The 27173-nt window shown below is 43.3% G+C and overlaps 1 protein-coding gene across 2 annotated transcripts in view; it reads left to right on the top strand.

The window, feature by feature from the left end:
- Positions 1–622: 622 nt before the first annotated feature.
- Positions 623–27173, top strand: part of cacnb2a (calcium channel, voltage-dependent, beta 2a) — an 83315-nt gene continuing 56764 nt past the window's right edge. The window contains exons 1-2 of one of the 2 annotated variants that reach the window (XM_069667488.1): positions 623–885; positions 3209–3301. In XM_069667488.1, the coding sequence (XP_069523589.1) occupies positions 802–885; positions 3209–3301 (177 nt within the window). In that variant the 5' untranslated portion in view covers positions 623–801. The remainder of the gene's footprint in view (positions 886–3208; positions 3302–27173) is intronic. The other variant, XM_069667490.1, reaches the window with a different exon arrangement.

The raw sequence follows: 27173 nt of genomic DNA, 5'->3' as shown, positions 1-27173 counted from the left end.
CAATTTCCTACAATTGGATACACTTCCGGGAATTTCACTTAAAAACAAACATGTTTATGTTTGTTATGTTATGTTTTCTTTTAAGTAGACTTACTAGTAAATTAGGATGTCAGATAAATGTAGTGTAATAAAAGATAGAATGTTTGCTTTTGAAATGTAGTAGCAAGAAGTCTATAGTGCCATGAAAAGATAAAACCCTCAGTAAAGTTACTTTAATTTGTTGGCTTACATAATTTATAGTTATTAGTGTACAGATAAATAAATGTAGCCATCTGACTTAACATTCCACCACTGCAAATTTGTGAGCCGGAATAATTTCACCCACTTCTGTCACTGTAATGTAAAAAGGCTTTAAACCCAAACATGTTATGTTCAGATTTTCAGCTTGCAAGCTGTTATTCATGTTCACTCTTTTGTGCAGTGGGAAGGCAGAGAGGTGTTGGCGTTGGATGAGGGCGCATGCATGGAGCAGGAGAGCTCTCTCAGCCAGTGTGGGTAGGAGGGCACTGTGATGCTGAAGGCTATAATATCCGAGAATTCAAATCAACATTATCATCATCTGAACTCGAGGAAAACTGCTCCACAAACCTCTTCCGCTCAAGCTCCTCCTTTTAACTCTCCTGTCTGAAACTTGAAGATTGGCGGTGCCAGCTTAGCAGCAGCAGTTTCTTCTTCTCGTTTCTTTTTACCGGTGACTGGGCATTAAAAAAAAATGTCTTTCAGCTTTTATCTCGGACATAACTTGGGCATCGGTCTGAGCCGAGAGCTTTTGTCAAACATTTGCGTTTATCAAATGGTGTAATGGTCGTCAGTAATTCTCCTAAAACAAGAGCAGAAACCCCCCTGGACAAACACATGGACTCGCTGGAACACCCAATGTTACAAGTAAGTTAATTAAATTTAAATGACACAAATATTTTTCATTAAATAGCCTGTCATAATTGTCGAAAGTGGGAATATGGAGGAAACAGGTCAATTTTACCTCACCTGCCCTCAACCTGTCCGCTTCCTGTCGCCGGTTGGTGGCTACTAGCTTGAATTAATTTCGATTACGTAAACCGTGAGGGAATCGTCTCGTGAGTGGCAGTTTTTGAATTTTAACGGTCGTTCTCAGTCGGAAGTTGTTCTTTGATCTTAGAATGTTGGTGTAAAGAGGTTGTGGTCTCTTTTGTCGGGTATGTGGTGTTCTAATGATTGTGTAGAACCTAAACACAACTTTGAATCACTAAAATATCAGGAAAGTATGAACATTTGACTCGTTTATCTCAGTTATCTGACGTTTTTAGGGGATTTAAACAAGATTTAAGTCCAATGGTGGAGTAAGTACCTATCTGCAGCCTTTACATAACATAATGTAAAAATATCTAGAAGTCCTGTTTTCAAATTTTACTTTATTACCTATTATCCGCAAAAAAATGTATTGCTTAGATATGTTTCAGCAAACTTTATTTTATGTGTTTAAAGCAATAGTACGGAAGCCCTTAGTGGACATGCATCCATACATTTTATTTATTTAAGTTATTTCTGGTCGTATTCTCCAGATCTTGACTTATTTTTCTTGTTATCTCGGTGGGGGAAAAAAGCTTGTTTTTCCTATGATAACGAATCATTTGTGGTTGTTTTCTCGAGATGTCAACTTATTTTTCTTGTTATCTCGGGAAACGAAGGCGGTTTTACCAGTGTGACGGATTAATTTATCTCGGATTAAAAAAGTTAATTTTGTTGTGAAATGGGATATTTTAGGGGCACTCTAGAAAACAAAACAACAGGCTGGTCACTGTGATATTACAGACTATGACATGCCACTGCCATTGCACACACTAATGAGGTAAGTTTTATGTTACGTTATAGCGGTGCCACGTCGTTATCTCGTGATAATGTGATAAGTAAGGCGAGATCTCGAGAAAACGACCAGAAATAACTCATTATCATAAAAAAATGGAGTAAATAAAATGTATGGATGCATGTCCGCCCAGGGCTTCCATACTAAACCCACAATAAAAAATAGGCTAAATAAACCATTAAAGCACAATTACTTCAAAATGGTTTTTGAGTAGGCTACATGTGTTTAGTACTTTCCTCAACTGGTTATCTTAAGGTAAAATATTACTTAAATGGATTTTACACAATCTTTCTTGTACAGTAAACTGAATATCTTCATCATATATTATGCTATTTCTGTTTGTCCTATCCAGGTTAATTAAACCTCATCCTGTTCCCCCAGAGTCTCTCTGGGCCGCTCAAACTGTTATCCATGACCGCTTCTTAGAAACAGACAGAATAGCTCTCTCTCTCCCTTTTTATATGCATGATTAACATGTCCCGGGGGAACGGCTTGGAATAAAAGGCATATTTGAAATGAATTTCTGTTTTTCAGTTGCTACTAGCAACTCGTGCTGTATGAGCGCTTGAGCTGATTGCATTACTTTTCCAGCCTCTCACCATATCAGCTTGCATATTCGAGACCACCCACATAATTACATTGTTTTTATGACACCTGTCATAATAGTACAGTTCAAATAAAACATTGAAAGCTGCACTTAACTCATTGAACAAATAGTGACTCTCTTAGTGAATTTTACACTGAAGAGTTAGGTTCACTTTTTTGGTCAAGTCTGTGTTAAAACAGTACTTCATGCCCACATGAAACTTTTCCTCCTTTTTATACTGATATTAAGCTCGTATGAGGCTGAAGACCTTTCAAAGTAAAAGTATAGAAGTGTTGAAATCCTCTCTCTGTCTCCACAACAGCTCAGAAAGAAAGAAAAATGTAAGGGAGCAAACACAGAGGGAGGTTTGTACTGCATAAAAAGAGAAAAACCTTGAAGTGTAGCTGAAGCACTCATTTCATTAATTGGTTAGTTCATCAAGTATTTGCTGCTGTTGTCTGTTTTACATTGTTGTAAACTGAACTGAAGACATCAACTTGGACTATGGAGAAAATGCGAAGGGCTCTTTTTAACATTACCCAACACAAATGATTGGATTGGAAGATAAACACTTGTTCCAACTAAGACTGCTGAAGCCTCAGACGAGCTTCTATGAAACATTTTGTCCTTTATTCCTAATATCGGTTTGCTTTAAAGACAAGATCTCTTGACAACTATTATGGATCGAAAGGAACTATAACAGTTTTAATGTGGGGTCTTTCAGGGGACGAACCCCTTCTTTAACAGCTCTTTTTTTACTCTCACCCTTCTGTATTTAGTCCCATGGCAAAGGAGCAAGAAGAAAAGGTCGATTTAAAGGCTCAGATGGCAGCACCTCCTCCGACACTACAACCAACAGCCTTGTTCGCCAGGTAAGAGTGGAGGTTCACTTTATTAAAAGCATTGAGAGCACTGCAGCCTGGCTTAGGACAGTGTTTCTCAAATAGGTAAAAATATTATATGCATATTTCCTACGTCATACGTTTTCTATGTTTGTAAGGAGCATGTTTCAATATTGAATGGATGTAAAATACACAAATATTGCATTTGCGGTTCAAATGTTGAAGAAATGCAGCTGAAAACAAAGACAAATGACTAAAAACAAAGCAAAAAACAGCCTAGAAAATCGGAATATATTTTAGTACTGGATGTAATCCCTCACCAGGCTTTGTGCGGTGCAGAAATTGGCCAACAGTTACCTAAAGCCAGCGTGCCTCGTGAGGTGTTTTTAAAGTACAGAGCTGTATTTTGCATCTTTATAAATGCTTTTTTTTACTACCAAAAAGTACTTTGCAATCAAGTGGTACTTAGTACATAGTACCATGGTCTATAGACCGTACACTCGGGTCAGGAGATGGGTCTCTGCTGCCTCAGGTCCTGTTTTTGACAAGGTACGTGAAGGATGTTTCGGATTATTTTGTGGCCCCATACAAGATTGTTAGAGCAGTTAAATGTCCTGTCTACCATTGCTTCATTCAGGAATGTAACACTTGTATGTGTATAAATTCCTGCCAGGAAATGCAAACTGGCATAAGAGCCCGGTCTCAGTCATCATCATCCATCAGGGATGAGATGTGCATTGCAGTGAAAGCTCTCTGTAAACACTGCTGGGTAAAGTATGTTAAGTGGAGGCGTCTCTTCTGAGCTGCGTCCTCAGTGCTCGGAGCAGAGGCACAGTGCCCTGTTATAAAGCAGACCCTGCGAGGTACAAACTCGGCGTGTCTGGACTTTGTTGCGCAGACCTGCAAGGGACAGGATGAGCAGGGTTAAGGATGCGCGCCCCTGCTGAAATGTTTCTGCCTTTTTTGGAGGAGGTACACATTGTCTCGTCTTTGGCAAGGCAGCGGCAGAGCGACGGGAAGCTGGAGGAAATTTGAGCAAGACGGCGCATCGTGCTTGCCGTCTGCTTCGTCTCAAGGCCACTTTCAGACTCTGAATGAGCCGCTATCATCAGTGTAGCAGCTCGACGGGGGCTGCTTAGTGAGAAATCGCCTGATTTTACTGCCACCCCTGGGAGCTCATGCCCATTCCCACAGTCCTGTCCCCCAAGTGAGGAGTTCCCCTCAAGCCTGAGTCATCACGGATTAACTCAATCAGCCTGAGAGTAAGCATCTATCTGCAATGTAACACCACATCCTACTGAAACGAGAGGCCATTAACGTAAGAGACAGTAAGGATGTGGGGAGTGAGGAGGAGTAATGTGTCTCGGGGTCAGTGAGGCCTTCGCATGCTGAGCAGAAATATCCTCTTTTAGATATTTGCCGCAAGAGGGCCACAGAAATAGCAGACCTTCCAGTAACTTCTCCTGTGTTTGGATAATAATGTAAATACTTTTTTCATTGTTTTATTATAACAGCAGTTCCAATGACCTTATTTTCCTCGCCCGCGTGCTCAATCATACCGTCTGTGATTGTTTTCACTTTTCACAGAAGAATGAGGACGTAGTATTTAAATCGTTAAACTAACACCATCCCACCAACCAAAGTATGAGACTAACTTTTTTGTGGTTATCTCCCTGCCTATTCATCAATCTGTCGTATGGCTTTAATCTCGTTCCTCTTTGTTTCATCATTTCTCTCGCAGTCGGCAATCAAAGCTGCTGTTTACTGAAGAATGTTTGCATGACTGGATGTGAGATTTTGTAACGATCCTTTTGTATGTTTTGATTTGCTCTCCCTCCTGTCTGACCTGTTGTGCCTCATAGTCCTGGCATTCCTGTAGGCGTCTTACGAACAGCTAAGCCTCTTCAAGGTCCCTGTGATCGATCCACCGCAGCCTCGAGCATCATAAAAATGAATTTCCAGTAACGGCATATAAACAGGTCCTGAAAGACAGAATTACTCATGCTGCTACAGATGGAGGCCAGAGGGCAGACAGTGAGTAGGTTGAGAGAGAAAGGATGAGAGACGTTCCCTGTGGTCGTGGTCTGATGCCCGGGGGAGTATGGAGGAGGCTGGGAAGGGTGGAGGTCCATGCCAGACCAGAAGGCTCAGCCGTGGGAGTAGCGAGGTCAGCGTTGATCCGGAGCTCAGCTCTCCATTGAGAAGGAAGCGGGGCAGGGCTGTCAAAGATTTGTCAGCAAACTTCAACATCAGGTGGATGGTTAATTTTTATTTATGTGGAGGTGGTCCAGTTCAGCAGTGTAAGCAAAGAAGTTGTCCAACTGTTGGAAAACATTCTGTGATTTGTGGTGCACATGCCATCTGTCATTGTTTTGACCCTACATGATTGTTTTAGAGCTCCGCATGAATTCCCTTCTCCAGTCCAGATTCATATCAACCCATTTCTCACGAGGTTGAAAACAAATGTTTACAAACTAAGCTGATGACAGCTGATACATATGGCTGCCCAGCGCTGATATACCTGTATGTTAAATATGCAGCTGGAGTCAACAGCTAGTTAGCGTAACTTAGCATAAAGACTGGAAAAGGGAAGAACTAGCTTGGCTTTTCCAAATGTAACAAAATCCACCTACCAGCACCTCTCAGCCTCACTTACATCTTAATATCATTACACATTTAATCCATCAAAAACTACAACCTCTTTGGCGGCACCTATGGCGATAAACGGTAACTGCGGTAGTGCACTTCCCAGATATCCAGACAGTGTTGCATGTGTGACGTCCACGGTTGGCTCCGGTTGTAACTCTTGATTTTCCCAGCTGACGGTCGCTTTCCTTTTTAGACTGTTTGCCTTCATCTGAGCGTCAAATTTGTTTCTTTTTTTTTAGATTTTTACGTATTTTTGAAGTTGTATCTGTAGTCATCGATCTTTTCTTTGTTTGTTCAGCCATAGTAGATTACTGTTTACTCGCAACACTTGCAGAGACTGGAAAAGCAGCCGCTTAGCTCCGCCTACCCTCTCTGGCAGACCAACCACTGCTGGGTGATGGAAAACGTGTCAATAACTGGGAGTCGCTTGTGATTTCGCTTGTGCCCCATGGTCCTATATCAGCTGAAATGTTTTACTGTAGCTCGTATATTAATTCCTCTCTTCATGATGATTACATCAGATTTTCAAACAGACGGAGAAACTACAAGTGTGCGCCGTCCTGCTCATACTCAGTCATCAACTCCTTGTGCATCATGGTGTCTCTTGCGACAGGGGGGAGATCTTAAGATATGCTGGTTGGTGGATTTTGTTACCTTTTTGACAAAGCCAGACGCGCTGTTTACACCACTTTCCGATCTTTATGCTAGGCTAGGCTAACCAGCTTCATACTTAACTTACAGCTAAGGTTTTCCACGTTTTCATTTAACTCAGCAAATACAAAATCCTATAAAATCTCCTTTAAATAATAATCTGAAAAGAAACCACAAAGAGCCTGGCCTGCTGTATTTTCTGGTCATATTGGAAACTCACATCTTCTCATTGGTGTAAATGTGAGTGATTGTCCATTTGTGGACTGCCAATGTGTTTAGAGAGTCTGCCTTGTGCCTGGTGCATCCTGGGAAACGATCCAGCACCCCATGACCCCCGAATAATAATAAACTTTCTTTATATAGCGCGTCTCTAAAAACAGATTTAACAAAGTGCTTTACAGAGACTGAGAACGACGGATTAATCACAAGGGAAATAACGGCTCAAAAGCGAGTCGACCAAAAAAAAAAGTGAATTTAAAAAAAGACTTTAAAGCGTAATTTCTTCTGTCAGGCTGCTCCGAAACGCAGGATCTCTTGTGAAGAATATCTGATGGTGTTTTTTTGTTTCGTGGCTAAGAAGCTGAGAAGAGGTTTGCTCTCTGGCTCTTGTAGAGATTTGATATTGAATAGATACCCTAATGAAATCATCAAGAGAGACATAGAAGCCAAAAATCAACAACAAAGGAATAGGAACATTCCGGCATCGAAATGACAGATACATTTATATCAAAGCACTTGATATAAAAGATTTCAGGTGCTCACAGGAGGATAACTGGACTGACTTTGCTGCAGAAGAAACAATACGCAATAACACCGAGGATCTGATTTACAGTACCTCTGTTATTTGCATACTGTAACTCACCGAGTGTTATATCATAATTGACCTCCTACTGCTTCCCACACTCGTTATGTTTATGTAAATGGTTGCACCAGGCTCTGTATCGCCCACCTCCCTCTGTCTCTTTCACCTCCCTCTCTATATAACAGCGTGTCGTGATGTCAGCAGCTCTTCCGCGGCACATTGTTTCACTCCGGCCCTCTCCGTCTGCTCCGTCTGTACATTCGGGCTGGAGAAATGGATTTGGTGATGAAAGGCCGTCTGGGAGGGCGTGGCGGGGGCAGGAAACCCCTTCTCACTCTCTCCTTGATTGCTGGCATTTTTCCTTTTCATCATCCTCGAGATTATTTTTTCTCGTCTAAAGTGGAGAGAGTGGGTGACGCAGAGACCTGATGATTGACTCTGATACTTATCAGATCTGGCACACTTGACTTTTTATGTAACCATACTGTAGCGGTGTGGAGAAACTGCCACTGGGAATGGAAAGGTAGACTGCAACATTAACCCTGCAGCCCTGTGTCTGAACTTTGAGCATCATATGTCACAGTTTTCCATAGTAGATATTTCTGGAGAGCCATATGTGCTTTTTGGCATCAGCCTGCGGCAATGATGCATGGACTTCAATCATGTCAATGTGGTTACAACTGCTGCTTTATCAGCAATGATAGAAGCGCCACACTGCCATCTTGTGGCAAAACATTAGAAAGCAGGCCAATGTACAGTATAAGTGCTTGAGTAACCGAACCAAGCTGCGAAATCTGTATTTGGACTCTCCTGATTTAGGTTTCGGAGCTGTTACTCTGTGACATGAATACCAAAACAAAGCAGAAAGTTTCTTTTTATTCTACTTTTTTTTAAGGAAGCATATTGTCAGTCGCAAAAAAACATGCAAAAAGAGGAAGAAAACACATTCAGGGAAAAACTTGCATTGAAAGTGACCTGAACACAGGTGTTTCCACCTCCACACTTGCCTCATCCTGCTGCGTTGCAGCGTAAATTAATTTGGCACTGTGCTGACGCACTGCCACCATCCTAATAGATTATAAAGATTAATGCAGCATGTCGCATCATTTTCCAAACCCCTGATATAAAAAAGTGCTGCTGATTATTCACACTTTGTGAATTTTTTGTGATCACGCAGATTTTAGAAGTTGGAGTTTGTAAGCCACAAGCTTTATAATGTATAAGAGTTCAAGTATTTGGGATTTAATGTAGCTGTTCATTAAGAGGCCTACAGCTGATGACTGTTTACATGATAGAATGCAGTTGTTTTCTGGATGAATCCTTTAATAGTTAATTCTATAAATATCAGACAAACAATCACAAAGTGGTGTTCTTTTAAAAAAAAATTTTTTTTTAAGGTTTTTCTTTTTGTTGTTTTCACTTTATAGGATAGGACAGTTTAAGAGAGACAGGAAATTTGGGAGTTGAGAGTGGGGGATGACATGCCTGCTCTACCAACTGAGCGTGGTGATGTTCTTAAATGTGTGTTTTTTCCATCCTGTAGTCCAGAACCCCAAATATTCTGTTTAATATCACATGAGACAAAGAAAAGCAAAGAAATGCTCACAGTTAAGAAGCTTGAATATCTGACATATCTGCTTTAAAAACAACATTTTTGTTAATTCAAATTTCATAAACTACAAATTAGGCCCGCATGATAGAAAACTCTGCAGTGTGCAGTTAAGTTGTTCAATAAGGAAATGACAATATGCAATTAACAAATATTTAACAGTGCATATAAGCTATAACTCTTAGTTTGTTTGTCTATCTACTGTTCTGCATGTTTACACAATACCTTTGTTTGCAACATGCTCCTCCTGAATCCAACATAAGTCCAACATTAGTTCTATTTTCTTCACATGAAATTGACACCATTAATCTGCTAATAGCTGATAGCTGCTTTGGCTTCATCTGATCGTATCAAAATGTTTTGAAAGCCCATTATATCCGGGGCTCCATCCAATAAGTAAAGTCTGTACATGCTTAGTGAGAAAGCATGGCTTGGATTTATACAATAATTCGTCCTATTCTTCATTCATTGACTTTTGCGATGTGTTTATTGCGATATGAAATTGCGATTTATTGCACAGCCCAACTGCAAATGTTACATCCTAAGCTGTGCACTGGGGAGGTTATATCCTCTAAAATAATTAAAAACACTGCATTTTGAGCAGTGATGGATGCATTTAATTAGTTCCTCTTCATGCTTTTGAAGCTTGCTTTTGTCTTCATGTGTCTGCTGCCTCGTTGATTGATTGAGATCGTCCTCTGGGTAGTGATGGCTGACAAAAGGAGAGGAATTGATACGTATTTCTGTCGCTTTCTCACGGTTGTTTTATTGTGGATAATAGTGTAGAGTATTTGCTAATGAAACGGATAATATTTCAGTTTGTTTACTTGCCCCTCTGCAGTATTTTTCATGGCGTCAGCAGAGGCTGAGTGATGATTACTACTCAAAGGGGGGGACAAGCTGGGACAGATTACCTGATAGATAGCATCCCCTTCTCACTGTACGATGCACCTCTTTCTGTTTATAATGATGCCTTTCCATCACAGCAGACACATGTCAGCCGGTGAATTATTGGCAGTGAACTAAAGAAGCTTCGATGTTGATGAAAGAGGGTGTCAGATTTACGTTGGGCTGAGCGACTGTCACACCGGGCAGGAGATATATGGATACAGATACTATCACTGATGAGTGCAAAGCTTTACAACAGGCTACGGGGCTGCTTGAATCTATGCACCAAAACAACACTGTCATCCATAAACTGTATATTCAATACAGCAGTATGGTGTGAGGGTAGGAAAAAAATTTAATATCGGAGAGGCCGGTTATAAAATGAAGGCCGTCAGGATGTTATGTAAATAGGCAGCTTAAGGAAAGACAACACTTCCTATTGCTGGTGTGTTCTTCTTCTTTACATACTGTAGAGTTGTTTTACAAACAGTAAGTCTGACTATGAGCCCTTCTTTTAAAGTCTGCTAGCTGTTTACCCCTATTTAAAGACTTTATGCTAAGCTAGGCTAACTTATTTCTGGCAATAGCTTCTTACGTACTTTACAGCTATGATAGTGTAATTGATCATTAATCTGAAAGTATAATGGGCGGGTGGTGAGAGCTAGCATGGAGGGGGGTGGCTCTGGGACGCCGGAGATCCGGCTCCCTTCAAAGAGCCGAAATTCCCAACACTAGAACTCGCACGAACGGAGCCTGGGTCTGTGGGTCATGCGGAAGGTTAATTATAAGTACTGGGATAAGGGTACAATGGGAGGGGTTTCTTCACTGAGCACTTATCCCCATCATTAGGGCACAAGTATCTTGTGTTTAATTAAAATTAAATCTCAGCAAAAACATGAATAAATGTACAAGACTAAATATGAAAACTGTTTTAACTCAAATTAACCTTTATTTGAAAGAGTACTCCACCAGAGTAAGATTACTCTTGATCAATATTTAAAAAGTATCAAAAATAATTTCACAGAATCAAAGATAGTTTTCACGTCATTCATTCTTCTTCCTTTTTTAGACCATGCTACCCACAATTTAATTCAACTGTTACATGCTACCCACAATGCAACTCAACTGTTACATGCTACCCACAATGCAGCTCAGCTGTTACATGCTACCCACAATGCAACTCAACTGTTACATGCTACCCACAATTTAATTCAACTGTTACATGCTACCCACAATGCAACTCAACTGTTACATGCTACCCACAATGCAGCTCAGCTGTTACATGCTACCCACAATGCAACTCAACTGTTACATGCTACCCACAATTTAATTCAACTGTTACATGCTACCCACAATGCAACTCAACTGTTACATGCTACCCACAATGCAGCTCAGCTGTTACATGCTACCCACAATGCAACTCAACTGTTACATGCTACCCACAATTTAATTCAACTGTTACATGCTACCCACAATGCAACTCAACTGTTACATGCTACCCACAATGCAGCTCAGCTGTTACATGCTACCCACATTGCAACTCAACTGTTTCATGCTACCCACAATGCAACTCAACTGTTTCATGCTACCCACATCGCAACTCAACTGTTTCATGCTACCCACAATGCAACTCAACTGTTTCATGCTACCCACATTGCAACTCAACTGTTTCATGCTACCCACATTGCAACTCAACTGTTTCATGCTACCCACAATGCAACTCAACTGTTACATGCTACCCGCATTGCAACTCAGCTGTTTCATGCTACCCACATTGCAACTCAACTGTTTCATGCTACCCACAATGCAACTCAACTGTTATATGCTACCCGCAATGCAACTCAACTGTTACATGCTACCCACAACGCAACTAAGCTGTTACGTGCTACCCACAATGTAACTCAGCTGTTACATGCTACCCACAATGCAACTCAGCTGTTACATGCTACCCACAACGCAACTCAGCTGTTACGTGCTACCCACAACGCAACTAAGCTGTTACGTGCTACCCACAATGTAACTAAGCTGTTACATGCTACCCACAATGCAACTCAGCTGTTACATGCTACCCACCATGTAACTCAACTGTTTCATGCTACCCACATTGCAACTCAACTGTTTCATGCTACCCACAATGCAACTCAACTGTTACATGCTACCCGCATTGCAACTCAGCTGTTTCATGCTACCCACAATGCAACTCAACTGTTATATGCTACCCACAATGCAACTCAACTGTTATATGCTACCCACATTGCAACTCAGCTGTTTCATGCTACCCACAATGCAACTCAACTGTTATATGCTACCCACAATGCAACTCAACTGTTTCATGCTACCCACATTGCAACTCAGCTGTTTCATGCTACCCACAATGCAACTCAACTGTTATATGCTACCCGCAATGCAACTCAACTGTTACATGCTACCCACAACGCAACTAAGCTGTTACGTGCTACCCACAATGTAACTCAGCTGTTACATGCTACCCACAATGCAACTCAGCTGTTACATGCTACCCACCATGTAACTCAACTGTTACATGCTACAACCGTTCACAGTTTGTTGTAGATTTTGGTGGGTTACGTAGCAGCAGCTAATGTAGCCTCGAGCACAGAGGATGAGTGGGTTACAGAAGTCTGGAAAGCTCACTGAACTCCACATTCCTAGATATTTGTAATTTTCCAGCCTCAAATTGTCCAAATTAATTTGACTCTGGGTCTAATGAATCCATTTTACTAGCATGGGAAAAGTTCCTTGAAAGACCTAGCTGTAGGGCATCTTTGCTTTCTCATACAGAGCCTTCTTAACCAAACATTATGCCTTTCAAAGTGCCATATGATGGACACTATATAGGTCATTTGTTTCTATAAAGAGTGCTTGCTTGGTGAATGCCATGAGTGTAACTTCTGATTTGCGGAGACAGACAGTTGAGTTTGTCTTGATCTCGATGCAGCTCTGTCTGACAGCAGAAATCATGTTGTTATTTTCCTGGTGACAAACTCCAGTCAGCGTATGGCAGCTTTTATACAGAGAAACAACACTGATAGAGTGTGTGTTGCTGCAGATGAGATAAGCTGCCCTTTTCTTTGATGCTGAAGAATCTTAAACTTGTTTCACAAAGTCTGCTCCGCACGATATAAAGATATACGAGTGCACTGTGCATGAGGCTGCAATAAAAGAGGCTGCCAATACTGGTATTACGGACAAAGACCACCAATATAAATGCTTATATACAGAGACAAAAGAGCGGTAAATCCTTTGATAAAAAGCTCCACCATACACAGTCATACCAAATCAAACAAATTATGCACGTGTTATTTAAATTGAGTTCTATTAGACTTTATTTTGAAATAAACCCAACCTGACTGACACAGCCTGGGTTGATTAAAAGCCTGGACATGTACTAAATTGAGTCCTGATTAACTTCTATAACAAATTTCTCAGGATGCCGTCTAATAGCTGAACAAACGTTAGTCAAAGAAAAGAGTCAGCCAAGTTTTTATCGGGCGGTTAGTGGTAGAAAAACAAGCCTCAAACCTTAACATGGGCTGCACCTTGTCTGTAGTGTAGGGGTTAGAGGTGGCCTTGTTGGTAATGTATCTGTGTGACCGGCAGGTTTGTTATGGGAAGTAAGTCTCAAAAGTAAGATGCAGTACTGCGGACACAGTGAAGCGCATGGTTTCCATATGTTGTAAGTTACAGCAGTCAACACACAGTGTCCACAGAAGTTCAGATTCAAGTGTAGAGGTCATGAAAAGGTTTGTGTGTGTATTGTGCTCGTTGCACTGATTGATTAAAGCGCCTGTTTTATGCAACATTACCACAACATCTGACAACTGTTCTTCACTACTTTTTATAGCTAGTTAGCAGACACGATCCAGGCTAAAACTGAATTAACCCAAAAGAAACTCCCAACTACAGCAATAAGGACTGACTGATCAGTCTCCTTGCTGGTCCACATTCAGAATTACAGCTTTTGCTGTAGCAAGTTGTTAATCGGCTGCTCCCTTTTGTGTGTGCGGGTGAAGTTAATATTTAAAGGCCTATTACGGATATGGTCTGGCAACTTCTCCAGGGTGTTCCCCACCTCTCACCCTATGACAGCTGGGATTGGCTCCAGTCCCCCCGTAACAGGATAAGTTGTAAAAATAATGGATGGATTATTACAGATTTGTACAGCTCTTTAAAGGGCCCGTTGGCTGATTTTCAACCTCAGTCCTATCATGCTATTATGGGGAGCTAATGCCATTATGGTAGGGAAAAAATGCAATTCCGCTCTGTGCTTTGGAGGACGCTATCTGCTTCTCCAATGGGCCCTGGAAAACCTCCGCCAGACTATGTAAAACGTGTCATCTGGCAGAGGCGAGGGAGCTCGCTAGACTACACTTCCTCAATCTAGGACGCCCGCCTCCGATGTCATGTCTCATTCAAAATCGTCAGGTTTGAAATGTAGACTGCAGACCTGACGTTTTTTTAGACGATCCGCCGGGATATTCTCGTCGTAATTTCGGATTCTGTACCGCTCTGAGCCGTTGCCTGCAGCGATCAATGTCCTTGACTGGAAAACAGCTGTTCCTTTCAGAGGGAGGGGCGCAATGCACGCTGGGTGTTGTAGGAAAGTAGAATGGGAGAACAACGAGCTGTTTGTACAACTTTCTCCACAGCTATGGCGCCAATTTCAAATATTATTTATTGCTTCTATCGGTTACAGAGAACACCAGCTTTGACTGACAGTGGCTTCTTCCAGGGGAGAATTGCTCCTTTAATGTAGCCCAGCGTTTGTCTTGTTACTCTACAACTTTTCAGCTCTACAACTCGAAGCATTTTCTGATGCCCTAAAAAATATGTACATATATAGTTGAATAATTATTCTAAGCATGCAAAGACGAGTCTTCTAATGGGATAAACTAATAACCACTAGTGGGGGCGGCATTAGTCATTTCTTAATATCTCTAGATCATGCACAAATAAATTGATTAACTTTTTTCGAGTGTTGCAGTAATTAGATTTCAAAGCTAAAGGGCATCGTTCACTTCAATTCAGTCCATCCCTCATGCTGTGTGCTTGTGCTCAACTGCCCTTGTCGTCACATGCGATTCAAAAACACCCCCACAGTCATGCTGTGTATATAAATATTACCTCTGCAGGTACCGCATGTCTTTCACTGCATGCTGAGACAGAGAGGGAGAGTACGTGCACTTCTGGCTGACACAGCATTTACGACGCAGCGGTGAGGCTGCCTGTCATCCTGGGCTCAATCACCTGAAAGCAGCGGGGACGAGCAGGAGTGATGAGGAGCCGTGTGACGGGGGAAGACACACTCTGCGCTCTGGCATGACCGAACTGTGCGAGCGGCATCCCCGCTGCACCACAGGCAGAGTTGTGCTGCATAACACACTCTCTGTAACATGAATGCACAGTGCAGTCTCTTCAGCAACCAGTAGCTGTCTCAGCCTCTGTCCTAAAGAAGTATGAAGGATAATGCGATGCAGATGATGAGTAAAACCTGACATAAAGAAAAAAAACCAAAGAGTAGACTGAAGAGGTAATAAAATCTGAGATAAAAGGGGAGGCAGAAAGTCAGGAAGAAAGCCAACGTGTGTGTGTGTGTGTGTGTGTGTCAAGCTTTTATAGCAGATTCAACCTTTTAGATTTAAAAAAAAAGGAGGAGAGGCGGAGAGTATAGAGGCGGCGACGTCCATTAGGAAGCCAGGGACAGCGGTCAATAAAGGACACTCAGAACTCCACCTCCTTCCCGTGCTGAGAGGGAACTTGTGTGTGATGATGAGTGTGTGTAAATCCACCAGCAGCTGAACCAGTGTGCCAGCCTGCCACCGCACACAGCAGCACTGCAGAGGATTTGGCAGCCCAGAGGATCTGCTGGAGCTCTTACAGATTTTTGGGGTGGGGTAAACAGTCGGCTCGGACGCGCACCTCGCTGTCAGCTCGTGGACTCTGTGTTACAACAGTGTGGACATGGGTGGAAGATGAAGAGGAGGAAGAGGGGGCAGCAGAATCTGACTTTTTGAGTCTTCTACATCAGCGGGGGATTTGGCGTACACGTGGGGGGTGGAGGGACAGAAGTAGAGGGCTGGTTTGGAAATCAGTCCTCTGCTTCCTCTGTTCACTCCTCCGTCAAGGATCTTCTGTCATCTCCTCTGCGTCTCTCGGTGGTCCGCACCCCCCCGTGGGCCACGTGTGCAGGCATGGACCGAGGCTGAGCGGATGCTGCTGCCTGACAGGGAGTCTGTGAGACGGCCGTCCGCTCCTCCCCGCCCTTCATGCCGTGCTGTGGGCTGGGCCATCGCCGGAGAGCACAGCTTCCATATGTGAGTTTGAGGCTCTGATGATGATTTATCGCAGAGGGGTTAGAGGAGAGCGTGTGTGCGTGAGAGATTAAGAGGAGCCGATGAAGCCGGCAGTTGCCAGCATGTGCAGGCTAATGTGCTTTAATGTGCTTTGTTATGATTGTTTCATGCTGGGTTCGACTGTATGAATAATTCAGAGGTTATTCGTGGAGGTGTTGCATCAATACATGCACAACTTCACTGGAAATCTCATTGTTGCTTCAAAGCAGCACACTGAATGGTCAGTGGACACCTGCCAGCTTGTTCCCTTGATGTTGAACCCTGCTAGATCTCTTATCCTGAATGCTGCAGGATTTAGCTGAAATATTTCACTTGCCAGTTTTCTGCAGAGCTCGGCTCTCTCTCTCGCTCTGCACGCTGGCCGATAAATCTTTAATTTCATATTTTTTCCGGCTTTTGGACAGCGAGCAATGCTGTTGAACGCAGAGGGTTCACGCTGCAGGCACATTCTCTGTTGACAGTTCCACTTTATTGGGCTTTGCTGGTTTATCTCATGTGTCCTCTGTGTTTTGGTTGTCTGGAATCAGAAGTATTTTGAGGACACAGTGAGAACGCTGGCTGTTGGGTTTAATGAAATGCAGTGTGAGGAAAATGTGGGTGTGCTCCTGCTTAACAGGTAGGGCTTGAGATGGGGAATTTGATGATACATGCATTATTTCTGTACTGTCCTTTACATATTTAATGCAAATGTCAGCTGTGGTGAGCTCATGTAGTCTCAGTGGTGCAAAACTCAAAGGAAGAAGATAAGAGTATATGTAACTGTTGGGCAATTGAGAAGTGCAATAAAAAGGATGTTTTCCCCTCATGCACACATTCTCTGGTACTGCAGAGCACGACGGTCCTCACTGATGGAGTTTCGCCACTAGATGGCCATGTTACACTTTGACTGTCACTCACACGTGAATGAATAAACACAGCATGTCCACGCAGAGAGAAGGTGCTTTAACAACCTCGAGGCTCGTAAATTTAAGTTTTCATGAGGTGTAATATTTTTATTTCACTGTCTGAAATGACGTCATCGCCAAACTCGAGACGGACGCTTGCTGGACAAAATGTTCTGAAGCAGACTTAAAGTGGCCAAAACTGTGATGTCAGTTAATTGTGCAAAATAGACTTGTTGAACTGTTGATCAAACAAAACAGGAAGTTGGATAAAATGGAATGGGCTTACTGATAGATTAACTAACACCTGGCCACAAACAGGACATCATCACGCAATGAGAAAGATCCTGTTCCGTAAACAAGGATCACCTAAAGCTCAGCTAAACATCACAAGAATGCACGCTGTATTTTTGGTACCGAGGAGTGAAGTGAAACACCAGTCGTGTCCTGAAAATTCAGCCAAAAGAACAAAGATTTTCTTTGGAGGAGCCTTTTGAAAAGAACACTTATGGGCCCATTATGACGTCTAATGTCTAGAAATTCAGACTTTGAAGGGTCCAGCTTCTGAACTGGGACATCGACTTTATACCAGATGTTGTAGAGAAGGAAAAATTCTAGCGGTCCTGTGCCGACTTCTTCTTGTCTGATTACACAATCGGGTTTTGTCCGACACGCACGGCAGTAGGCTGAATCAACATTTACTGTACAACTGAGTAAGCTTTAATTTAACTGATGAGTGGATTAGTGTAGGACCAGCTGTTGATACTCCACACTGGACGGTCTAAGCCCCATGTGTAAGGTGTCCGCAGACGTGCCGCTTTGATGGAGTATCACCGGCAAAGAGGTTGTATTAAATAACTGTGTGCTAAAAAACATGTTCAAATGAATGTAATGAGTAAAACCAGGGTTTTTGGCTCACAGAGCACAGTCCAGTAACTGTAACCGGTGTTGACCTCGAGAGGACCCCAGCTGCCGTGACTCGCCCGCTCTCTCTTTGACACTCCTCTCACATGTTTCCAATATGGGGCACCAGACCGCCGTTTTACGTCTGAAATGGGGCGGAACACAATTCCGCTCTGGTTGGAATGTGGAGCACGGAGACCCGGCCGGATGGGACCCCGTCTGACGGACTCAGTGGCCAGTCCCAGACACTCCTCACGGAAACTCGGCTAATTGAAGACAGCAGGCCATACTCTATTTCCTGCTGTGTTTTCTAGGTTTTTTACTGCGTGCCAGGGTGCAACAGTGGAAGCAAGTACTACCTGTGAACTCTGCGGCCAATGGAATATTTTGATGGCATGAAAGAATACAGTTAACCTTCTACGATCAGTGATGTTTTGCAAATGGCAATATTTAGTTCCATGTCTGAAAAAACGCTGCGAAAGTCCCCGCATTGGTGCCCCTGTTGTAGATAGAAAAAAGTGCCCTCTGGTTGCCCTTCCAGTGGGTAAATGATACAAGTTGGAAAATAAGTTGGCCTCCACACACTCCCTCATGGTATGTCTCTATAGTTCAAGCTTTCTGCAGGCTGGTGCCCCATGGCATACAGCCATTTTTTTTTTTGGCCCCTGCCCCTCAAACAGCCCGAGTACGCCACTGTTCACCCCTTAAAAACTTGGCGGTTTTATAAGTTCCTTCTTCCACTATCTTTATTTCTACCATGTCACTAACAGCAGTTTTTTTGGGGGGGGTTTGCCTTTTTTGCCTTCCTTTTATCAGAGAGCGAGGACTGTGGATAGTGTTGGAACCAGGGCAAGAGAGAGGGGGGATGATATGCGGCAAAGGGCCGGGGGTGGGAGTCGAACCCTAGCCCTAACCGCCACATCGAGGACTGTAGCCTCTGCATATAGGATGCACGATTTAACCGCTAAGCTAAACCCCTTAAAAGTTGCTTACAAAGCATTGGTATTTGACTACTTAAGGTGACTGCACACTTCCCAGACGACGCCCAACTCCCCTCAACGTTCTAAAGTTGGCAGTTGCTGGTTGTAGTCTTTAGAATGTTCCGGAAACCAACTGCCAGCTCCACACAGCCCGGACACGAGCTCACAGGACAGACTTTTGTTGCATACTTTTTCTTATTTAAGTGGTTGCTTTATCTTAAATGGACGATGGTCGTGTGTACTGATGTTCCACACGCGAGTATTGGATAGTTGTTAAGGGAACGCACTTTTAGAATGTAGCGGTTCAGAACCTTGGCCCAACTTTCCACGACTCCACCAAACCCGACTGGACACGTCAAACTCGAACTCCATCCGACAAACGCAGACTGTCGGCGCACACTGACCTGACAGTTGGTGTTGGTTGGAGTTGGTCGCCCTTTGTCTGGGCAGTGTGCAGCCACCTTTAGAAATGAGAAGGGACTGCGACATCAAAGCGTTGGTTGCAACCAACAAGTAATCTTCTTCTTGTTGTGTTTAACCGTCTTCTGTCATGATTGCCTCCTTGTTTTTCTGCAATGCTTACCAGCTTCTATTTGATTACATAATTAGCTTAAAGATGATGGCTGTGTCATTGTTTGTATTGGTGCTTGGTCACAAATCTGGTTTTGGACAACAAATTACCGCATGATGCTGTTAGATGAGACGGAATGACATTTCGTCCGGAGCTGCACATGAATGTTTGTACCAAATTTCGTGACAATCAGTTCAATAGCTGTTGAGATATTTCACGTGACTTAGTTCTGCTGGGGTGCTTAGGCAACCACATAAAGAATGAGAAATGGAGTATTACACAGAGGACTGCAATTAGTCCCAGAAAATACTGAGCTTTTGTGTGCTCGTGGTGAGGTAATTTCCCATGGCAAAAAGTGTGACCTAGAATTCCCAGTTTTCCAGGCTTTGGGATACCCGCCCAGGGAGGAGTGTCGGGCCAGCGCGGAGCAGACTGGAGCAGGGTTTCCTTGGCAGCAGTTTTGCGTTCTTTCACTTTTCCAGAGATTATTGAAATGTCCGGAAACTGAGCAGCTAATTGGCCACAGAGGGCCTCAGGAATGTCTCGGATTATGTCAAAGAAATAAAATCCACCTAAATCTGTGTGTTCACCGTGGGACTGGAAAGTGTGAAATATAAGTGTGAAGGCCTGTGTAGAGTAAAGCATCACTCCAGTCTGGAAACACTGATGTCAGTTACACTGTGTGCTGAATCTGTGCGCACTGACCCTGATTTAGTTACGACCGGGCTGCAGCAGTCTGAGTTTAAAACCTTCACTTGTCTGGAGATGGTGAAGTCATGGGGGGAAAGCTTGCTCGCTCGCTGCAGCGCACTCCCTAGAAAATATACAGTATAATGTGGAAGTTGATTGATGAGCGTATTCCATCGTGTAGCTTCATGATGATGAATCACTATCATTACAGATGGGCGCTTGTTTGTCTGCTTGATAATCCTCTATGGGGAGGGGATCTTGTAGAGTGTTTAAGATGCATACCACGTAAATGCAACATCCTTAAATGAATGTAGTCTTCCTCCCTCTCTCTCCTCATGTGTTTCCTATCCATGCATTTACACTCAGCTTTCCAATAAAGGTGACATTACAAAAAAAATATAAAATGCATAATTCAATTGGCTGTAACAACTTTTTTGCCAACAGGCAAGTTCTTCACTGTTTGTGCTAGCATGTGATTGTGTGTGAAGTCTTATTAATTCCCTCTATTTTTAAACACACAGCCTACGGTCATTCTATTGGCTCTGCAAAGTTTTAGTCAGGCCCGGGACCCCTTAAACGCAGCATTTCACTCTGTGACAATGCTCAGCATTGTGCATCACAAAGAGTGTTGTGTGCCTGATGTGTGTTCTTGTTGACTCACGATGAGTTGTTTTCTAAACCAACCACAGTGTTGCAGTTTGGTTTGTTTAAGGGAACTAAAACTTCTTGGTTAGGTTAACGAGAAGATCATGATTTGGCCCAAAGTGTTGTAATTTAGTAGGGATAGACCGATTATCGGCCGGGCCAATTATCGGCGCCGATATTCGGCATTTTGACGCATATCGGCATCAGCCTTTTTTTTTACATTTTAAAATTTAAATTTTTTTTTAATCCGACGGCCGATAAGAGATCAATTTAAAACTGGGTTATTTTGGCTCTGATGCATATGCTTAAAGGCATTTCAACAAAGTGTTGGAGTTTGTATTATTCAAAATCTTGGCCAATATTTTCACTTTTACTGCAAATGAATATCGGCTTCAAATATCGGTTATTGGCCTCCTTGACTACTAATAATCGGTATCGGCCCTGAAAAAACCATATCGGTCTATCTCTATAATTTAGTGTCGCATAGGACACGGCGGTCTAATGGGTGAAAGAGAAACAAGTCATTTTTACATAGCGGTTCCGCCACAGCGCCGTAATGATGCTCTGTTGTCATGCCGCAACTGTCATTTGACATTGGACCAAGCCACACTGATGCAAAGCTGCCCCAGTGTGTGATTTTACATAGTGCTCCGGCGTGTGCTAGGTGTAAACAAACAGCACATGCTTCAAATGCACAAACACGGCGCTGTTCCGCCCTGCCCGCTCCGCTGTTTACACAAGTTACCCTTCTGTTACGCCTCTGTTACTACCTCCGATGCTGGCTCAGAGGCAAAACGACTTCCCCCCACCATTCCACCTCCATGCGATAAAACGTAACAGAGCCGTAATAATCCCGCCTTGAACTGGCAGTGTAAAAGGGGCGAGAGCTTCAATGTGATATGCACTTTTACGTCATGCAAGTCCACGCCCACTCAGTTGCACGCAGGCACAGTGGTGCTTTGAGCTTAATGCTAACATCTGTACACTAACATGCTCTCAGTTCCAATGCTTATATTTATCAGGTTATTACCACCAGGATCTCCTGATGGGTCAGACTGGGGCCAAGCTTCCTCCTTTTAAAATTAAAAATTGATGCAAAAATGAAATACATTTTTATATGCCAGTTTGGCCAATTTCACCACACAAATACAACACGCTGTACTAGTCAGCAGATTTACAACCTGCCGCATTACATCCCCACATATGAAATAATTCACTGCCTCTGATGATTGTTAATTTTCCTCCGACACGTTACATTGGCTGCTTCACTGCTATCAGTGCGAAGCAGCTGCTTTGAGGGCTGGAGCGCCGTCTTCCATTTTTTGTGGGGCTCGCATTTTCTGGCACAACTACTCAGTAATTCCATTTATTAGGGTTATGTTGTTCTACAACACATGGCTTTAGGGATAAATATGTCTGTAATAGACTCTCTGCTGTTAGTGGAGCTGCTGTATTTATTTGCTGAATATGAGACGTAAGATTTAGTTTAACGATCACTTTGACATCATAAATACCAATTTAACTCCTTATATAGTAACTTTACCAACCTTTATTTTCCACCGTGTCTCTAAAAATCTTCTTCTACTTTGTGTCATTGCTATTGACGATTTCCATCTACTCTAATTGTACAGAATTGAAGCCAAAATACCCCGAGGACAGGCGCTGCCATCTTGAGCATCTTGAGGTCATTTGGAGTCAGAGCTGTGCAGTAGACTACGTAAAACATGTCATCTGGCGGAGGCCAGGGAGCTTATTAAACTACACTTCCTTAATCTAGGACGGACGCCTCCAATTTTTAAGACGATCCACCGGTATATTCTCCTTGTATTTCGGATTCTGTACCACTCTGAGCCGTTGCCTGCAGTGAAACGGTAGTATTTCACCGTTCCTTTCAGAGGGAGGGGCGCAAAGCATGCTGGGTGTTGTAGGAAGGTAGAATGGGCGAATTGGGCTGTTTGTACAACTTTCTCCACAGCTATGGCGCCAATTTCAAATATTATTGCTTCTATCGATTACAAAGAACACCAGCTTTGACTGACAGTGGCTTTTTCCAGGGCAAACTGCTCCTTTAACTTACCGAAAAAACAGCAAAGATCCCGCACGTCGGCGTGTTTTGCAGCAGAACACCTTCTTGTGTTGGTCTGAAGCAGGGATGCACGATATTATCGGCACGTTATCGGTATCGGCCGATATTGGCTTAAAAATGAACTATCGGATATCGGCCAACACGTCGATATCCGCCGATATAATTAACCAATAAAATAATGGGTTGCTGCATACTTGATTAAATGCCCGACCTCGGCGCAATTTCCAACGGCGCGAATAAGACCTGCGCGGCGTAGTGTGATGATGTCACGTGTGTCTCCCTGCAGCATGAGAGAGTTAGAAGCCAAAATGTCCGTGGTGTGGAGTGTCCGAAACTGCTATTTGCAATGACTGCTCAGCTTCGGTGATGCGAGGAGGAGCCAAGGCAAAGTCTTTCAACACTACAAACTTGATTAACCATCTCAAGACCCGTCAGCCCGACCGTTGTAACAAATGTGATAAGAGTATCACCATTATACTGTACGCTTATTCCAATACAGAATAGAGTTGATGATCTCTGAAATTAGGTGTGCGGGAAAAAAATATCGGTATCGGTAATCCGCTAAATGAGTTGTAAAATATTGGCATATCGGATATCGGCAAAAAATCCAATATCGTGCATCCCTAGTCTGAAGCAGACGTTCACAGATATGTAAACTTCAATGACTGTAGTGATTGTTTTAGTTACGTCTCCTCTCTCTGTTCCTCCTCTACTCTGCTGATCAGGAACAGATCGGCTGCAGGACCTGTCAATCATCATTTTGACAGCATCAAATAACTAATTAAAAATGAAACACTTGGACGTAAATCAGGATGATAAGAACTAACCATAATGACAGAAACCATGTTTGAGAAAACATGTATTTAGATTTTATAGTTTGACTCGCGTCCCATCTGTTAACATGGAGGAGGCGGGCTTTATGACCTTTACTGCAGCCAGTCAGCAGACGGCGCTCTGAGTGTTTTGGCTTCACTTTTAGGGAGCTGTCATGTCGTCCATCTTTTTATACAGGCTGCCGAGAATGGGTATAGAATCATTCTATCACCAGGCAGACGAAGGAGCTGTGAAAGCAGCTCACGCAAACTAAACTGGCACCTCAGACAGCGAGGGCGCTCAGGCCAAACCGAACATCACTTAAAACAGGAGCAGATGTTCTTTGAGGCCAATTAACAGCAGAGAGACGCAGACAACCTTGCGCACCAGAGGAGGCCCATATGGATACTGGAGACAATTAATTAGAGCGTCAGACGTTAAAAATGGATCAGGAGCTGCATTAAGTCTTGCTTTAAATCCCTGAACTCCTGGAACGACAGTCTGGGTTTTAATTACGTCTTTTATTTGTTATTTAGTGGTGGCAAACATTAATTGAATTAGACTTAAGAGGAGAGGAAGAGTTAAATAAAGATAAATGTTTATCTAATCACTTTTTCCGTATAACATCTGGTATGTGCAAGTTGTTGGTTTAGGGGTACTAAAGCCACTTTGTTCCAGTTCAAGGCACTGGTTGTTTATGTACAGTCTGTAGTCCTTCTTTGCTCCAGCTGATCTGGAGATTTTAATTCCACTTAAATGCAGCCATTCAAATCAGCAAAGATATCCTAAAAACATTCACAAGTAATGCGGATCAACGCGTTTAAAAGATGGCAACAAGGGAGGAGGTGTCCTGTCAGGGAAGGGAGGTAAGACAAAGGAGAAGAGGATGAGTACGAGGGAAAGAGGGGAGGAGGTCAGGATCATATTTAGGGGCTAAATTGTTGCAACCACAAAGAGAGAGTCACATTCTCACTGAGCGTCTTTTACTCGTCTCTTAGCAAAGAAGCTCCATGACAACAGGTACCAGCCGGGTGAGGAGACGCACCCCTGAGAGGGAGGAAGAGAAGAGAGGAGAGGAAGGGAAGTGTGATTAAGCAGGTGTAAAGGAAGGGAGACGAGATCCAACAGAAAAGAGGGGAGGGAAATGAGAGGGTGAGGCACCTACAGCAGATAAAGAAGAGGTCAATTACTTTTAGATTCTGTCTGCTACTTCCTGTTTTGTCGCCCTGCGCTATCCCCCAGAGAGTCACCGTGTTCATCCTAATGCTTCTATAAGCTCACCCTCGGGAGCCGGCCACAAAGATCTGCTCCGCGATTGGGCGCGCGCTGAGGCTCAGCAGGGCGGGGTTAAACCTGCTGGGATGTTTCATATTCATACTCGGCGTGAATACATAATCAGTCCATCAGGTCACTGTGTGCTGTCAGGGGGAAAGAGGCTCTGACTTTGCCGGATGATTCTTCTGCGACTTTTTTTTTTTTTTTACCCGTGTGAAGAAAAAAACTTTGTCCTCGCCCGCGTGATCCCGCTGACAGATGCCGGACTCGGTCAGAGCAGGCGGTTCGGGCTCGCAGGTTCGCAGAGCAGATGACGACCTATGGCTGAGCGCGACGTAGCCCCCGGGCCATCACTCCTGACCCCGCGTAGACCTGCCCACGCGACAGGCTGTGAGGCTGCAATCCGCTGAGGAGGGGGGCTCCTCTCTCCACGCCGCCGGCCCGCTCTCGTTGCCATGATCAAACACTCCAAGAATAAAAATGTGTCCTGGGTAAGTGAGGCGTGTTGGTGGAGTTTTCTCCTCTATTTTTGAACTACTTCCTCCTGCATGTGTGGCTTCTACTATCTATGCTGAGCTCTTTTTAAAACAACAGGAAGCCATGTAACATTTTGTGCATCACTATTGTTAAGATTTTCTGGTTGAACAGATTATGTAGAGACTATTACCCATTTGTTTTGATGCTCCTGTGCCCAGTGGCTATTCCAAAGAGAGGCTTAGAGATTTAGGCATTATATAACTACAAGCTACTACATGCCCACTTTATGAAAGCTGGTCATCAGTCTGCCAACTCGTTACAAGAAATGTGACTGAATTTCTTGAAAAAAAGTGTCTCAATCTGCAAGAAAACACACCTGAGAGTTTAGAATCTAGTGTTTTCTATGATGCCGTCCCAGGTTCTTCAGCATGTGCGAGCTCATATCTGATTCTTTGCCAGTGCAGACGGATCAGCGGAGATTAGAGTGAGAGTGGCTTTGCGAGGATGAAATCAGCTACTTGGGGGGGGGGGGAATAAAGGGGAGGGGGTGGGGAGGAGAGGAGAGGATGGAGTGACAGTTTACTACTGACTCTCCTCTCTGTCTGTCTGTGGACACTCCTGCTCTCTGACTCAGTCGCGTGACCTCCAGCCACTCAGCTCAACCTCTTTGTTACATAATCTATCGACTCTATGTCAGGTGCAAGTGACACAGTCATGGTGTGATGAGTTCTCCACACGCACCATATGTTGTGCTCTCCTAAACGGGCATCCGCGTTCGACATCAACTTTGTGTTTGGTATATTGTACATGTGCACATGTGCATAAATGGAGATGTACTTATGTGTTTTCCTCCGGAGGGAAACGCTGCTCCAGTTTTGCTCAACCCACCCATATGGCGCATATGTCACGCTGCTGCTTTCTGCAGCCCGGCTCTGTGTCCTCACAGTGAACCTGGTCATTCCTGCACACAGAGAGCGCCTTAAAGTATCCAAGTGCCTGCTAAAATAATGTCACAGTGCTGCCTCAGTCCTAATCAATGTAGCGCTCTGGAATCAGCAGAGCGAGTCCGATGATTAACACATGATACATTTTAATTTCATCTACTTTTTTAATGCTGTTTTATGAGATTACTGCCGCTGAACATGGTGAAAGTACCAATCAAGTGTGGAAAAATATCTAGAGCCAAAGACGTTCCTGGATCTTTTACAGTGAAATCAGACACTTATTAAGGACTAGTTGTGTTCAGGAAGTCGTTGAGAACACATGAAACATTCATAATAATCTACAGACTAACTGAGTAAATATTAAGAAAATGTGACTGATGCTGCAACTTTTAGATAGGAGAGGAGTCTAAACAGGTAAATGCTAAAAAGCCCTGCCTATAAGATCTAATAACACAATTTTAGTCAGGTGAATATTTGTCATTTTGCCTCTGATGCTGTTGTTCTGATAGCCCTGCACCTACGCGATGTGTGTATGACTGCCCTCCTTCAAATGGTACAGTTACTGTGAATCTACACCGACACTGTGGCGTCAGAGGAACGAGCGCGTCACGTAAGCATCACGATAGGAACTCTTTTTTTGCAATCTACACCGGCTGCGACTACAGCA

The sequence above is a fragment of the Semicossyphus pulcher genome, unplaced genomic scaffold (genome assembly GCF_022749685.1).
Source record: "Semicossyphus pulcher isolate SPU_LCO1_2020_fin unplaced genomic scaffold, fSemPul1.0.p SCAF_18, whole genome shotgun sequence".
Taxonomy (NCBI): Eukaryota; Metazoa; Chordata; class Actinopteri; order Labriformes; family Labridae; genus Semicossyphus; species Semicossyphus pulcher.
This window is presented reverse-complemented; position numbering and strand designations above follow the sequence as displayed.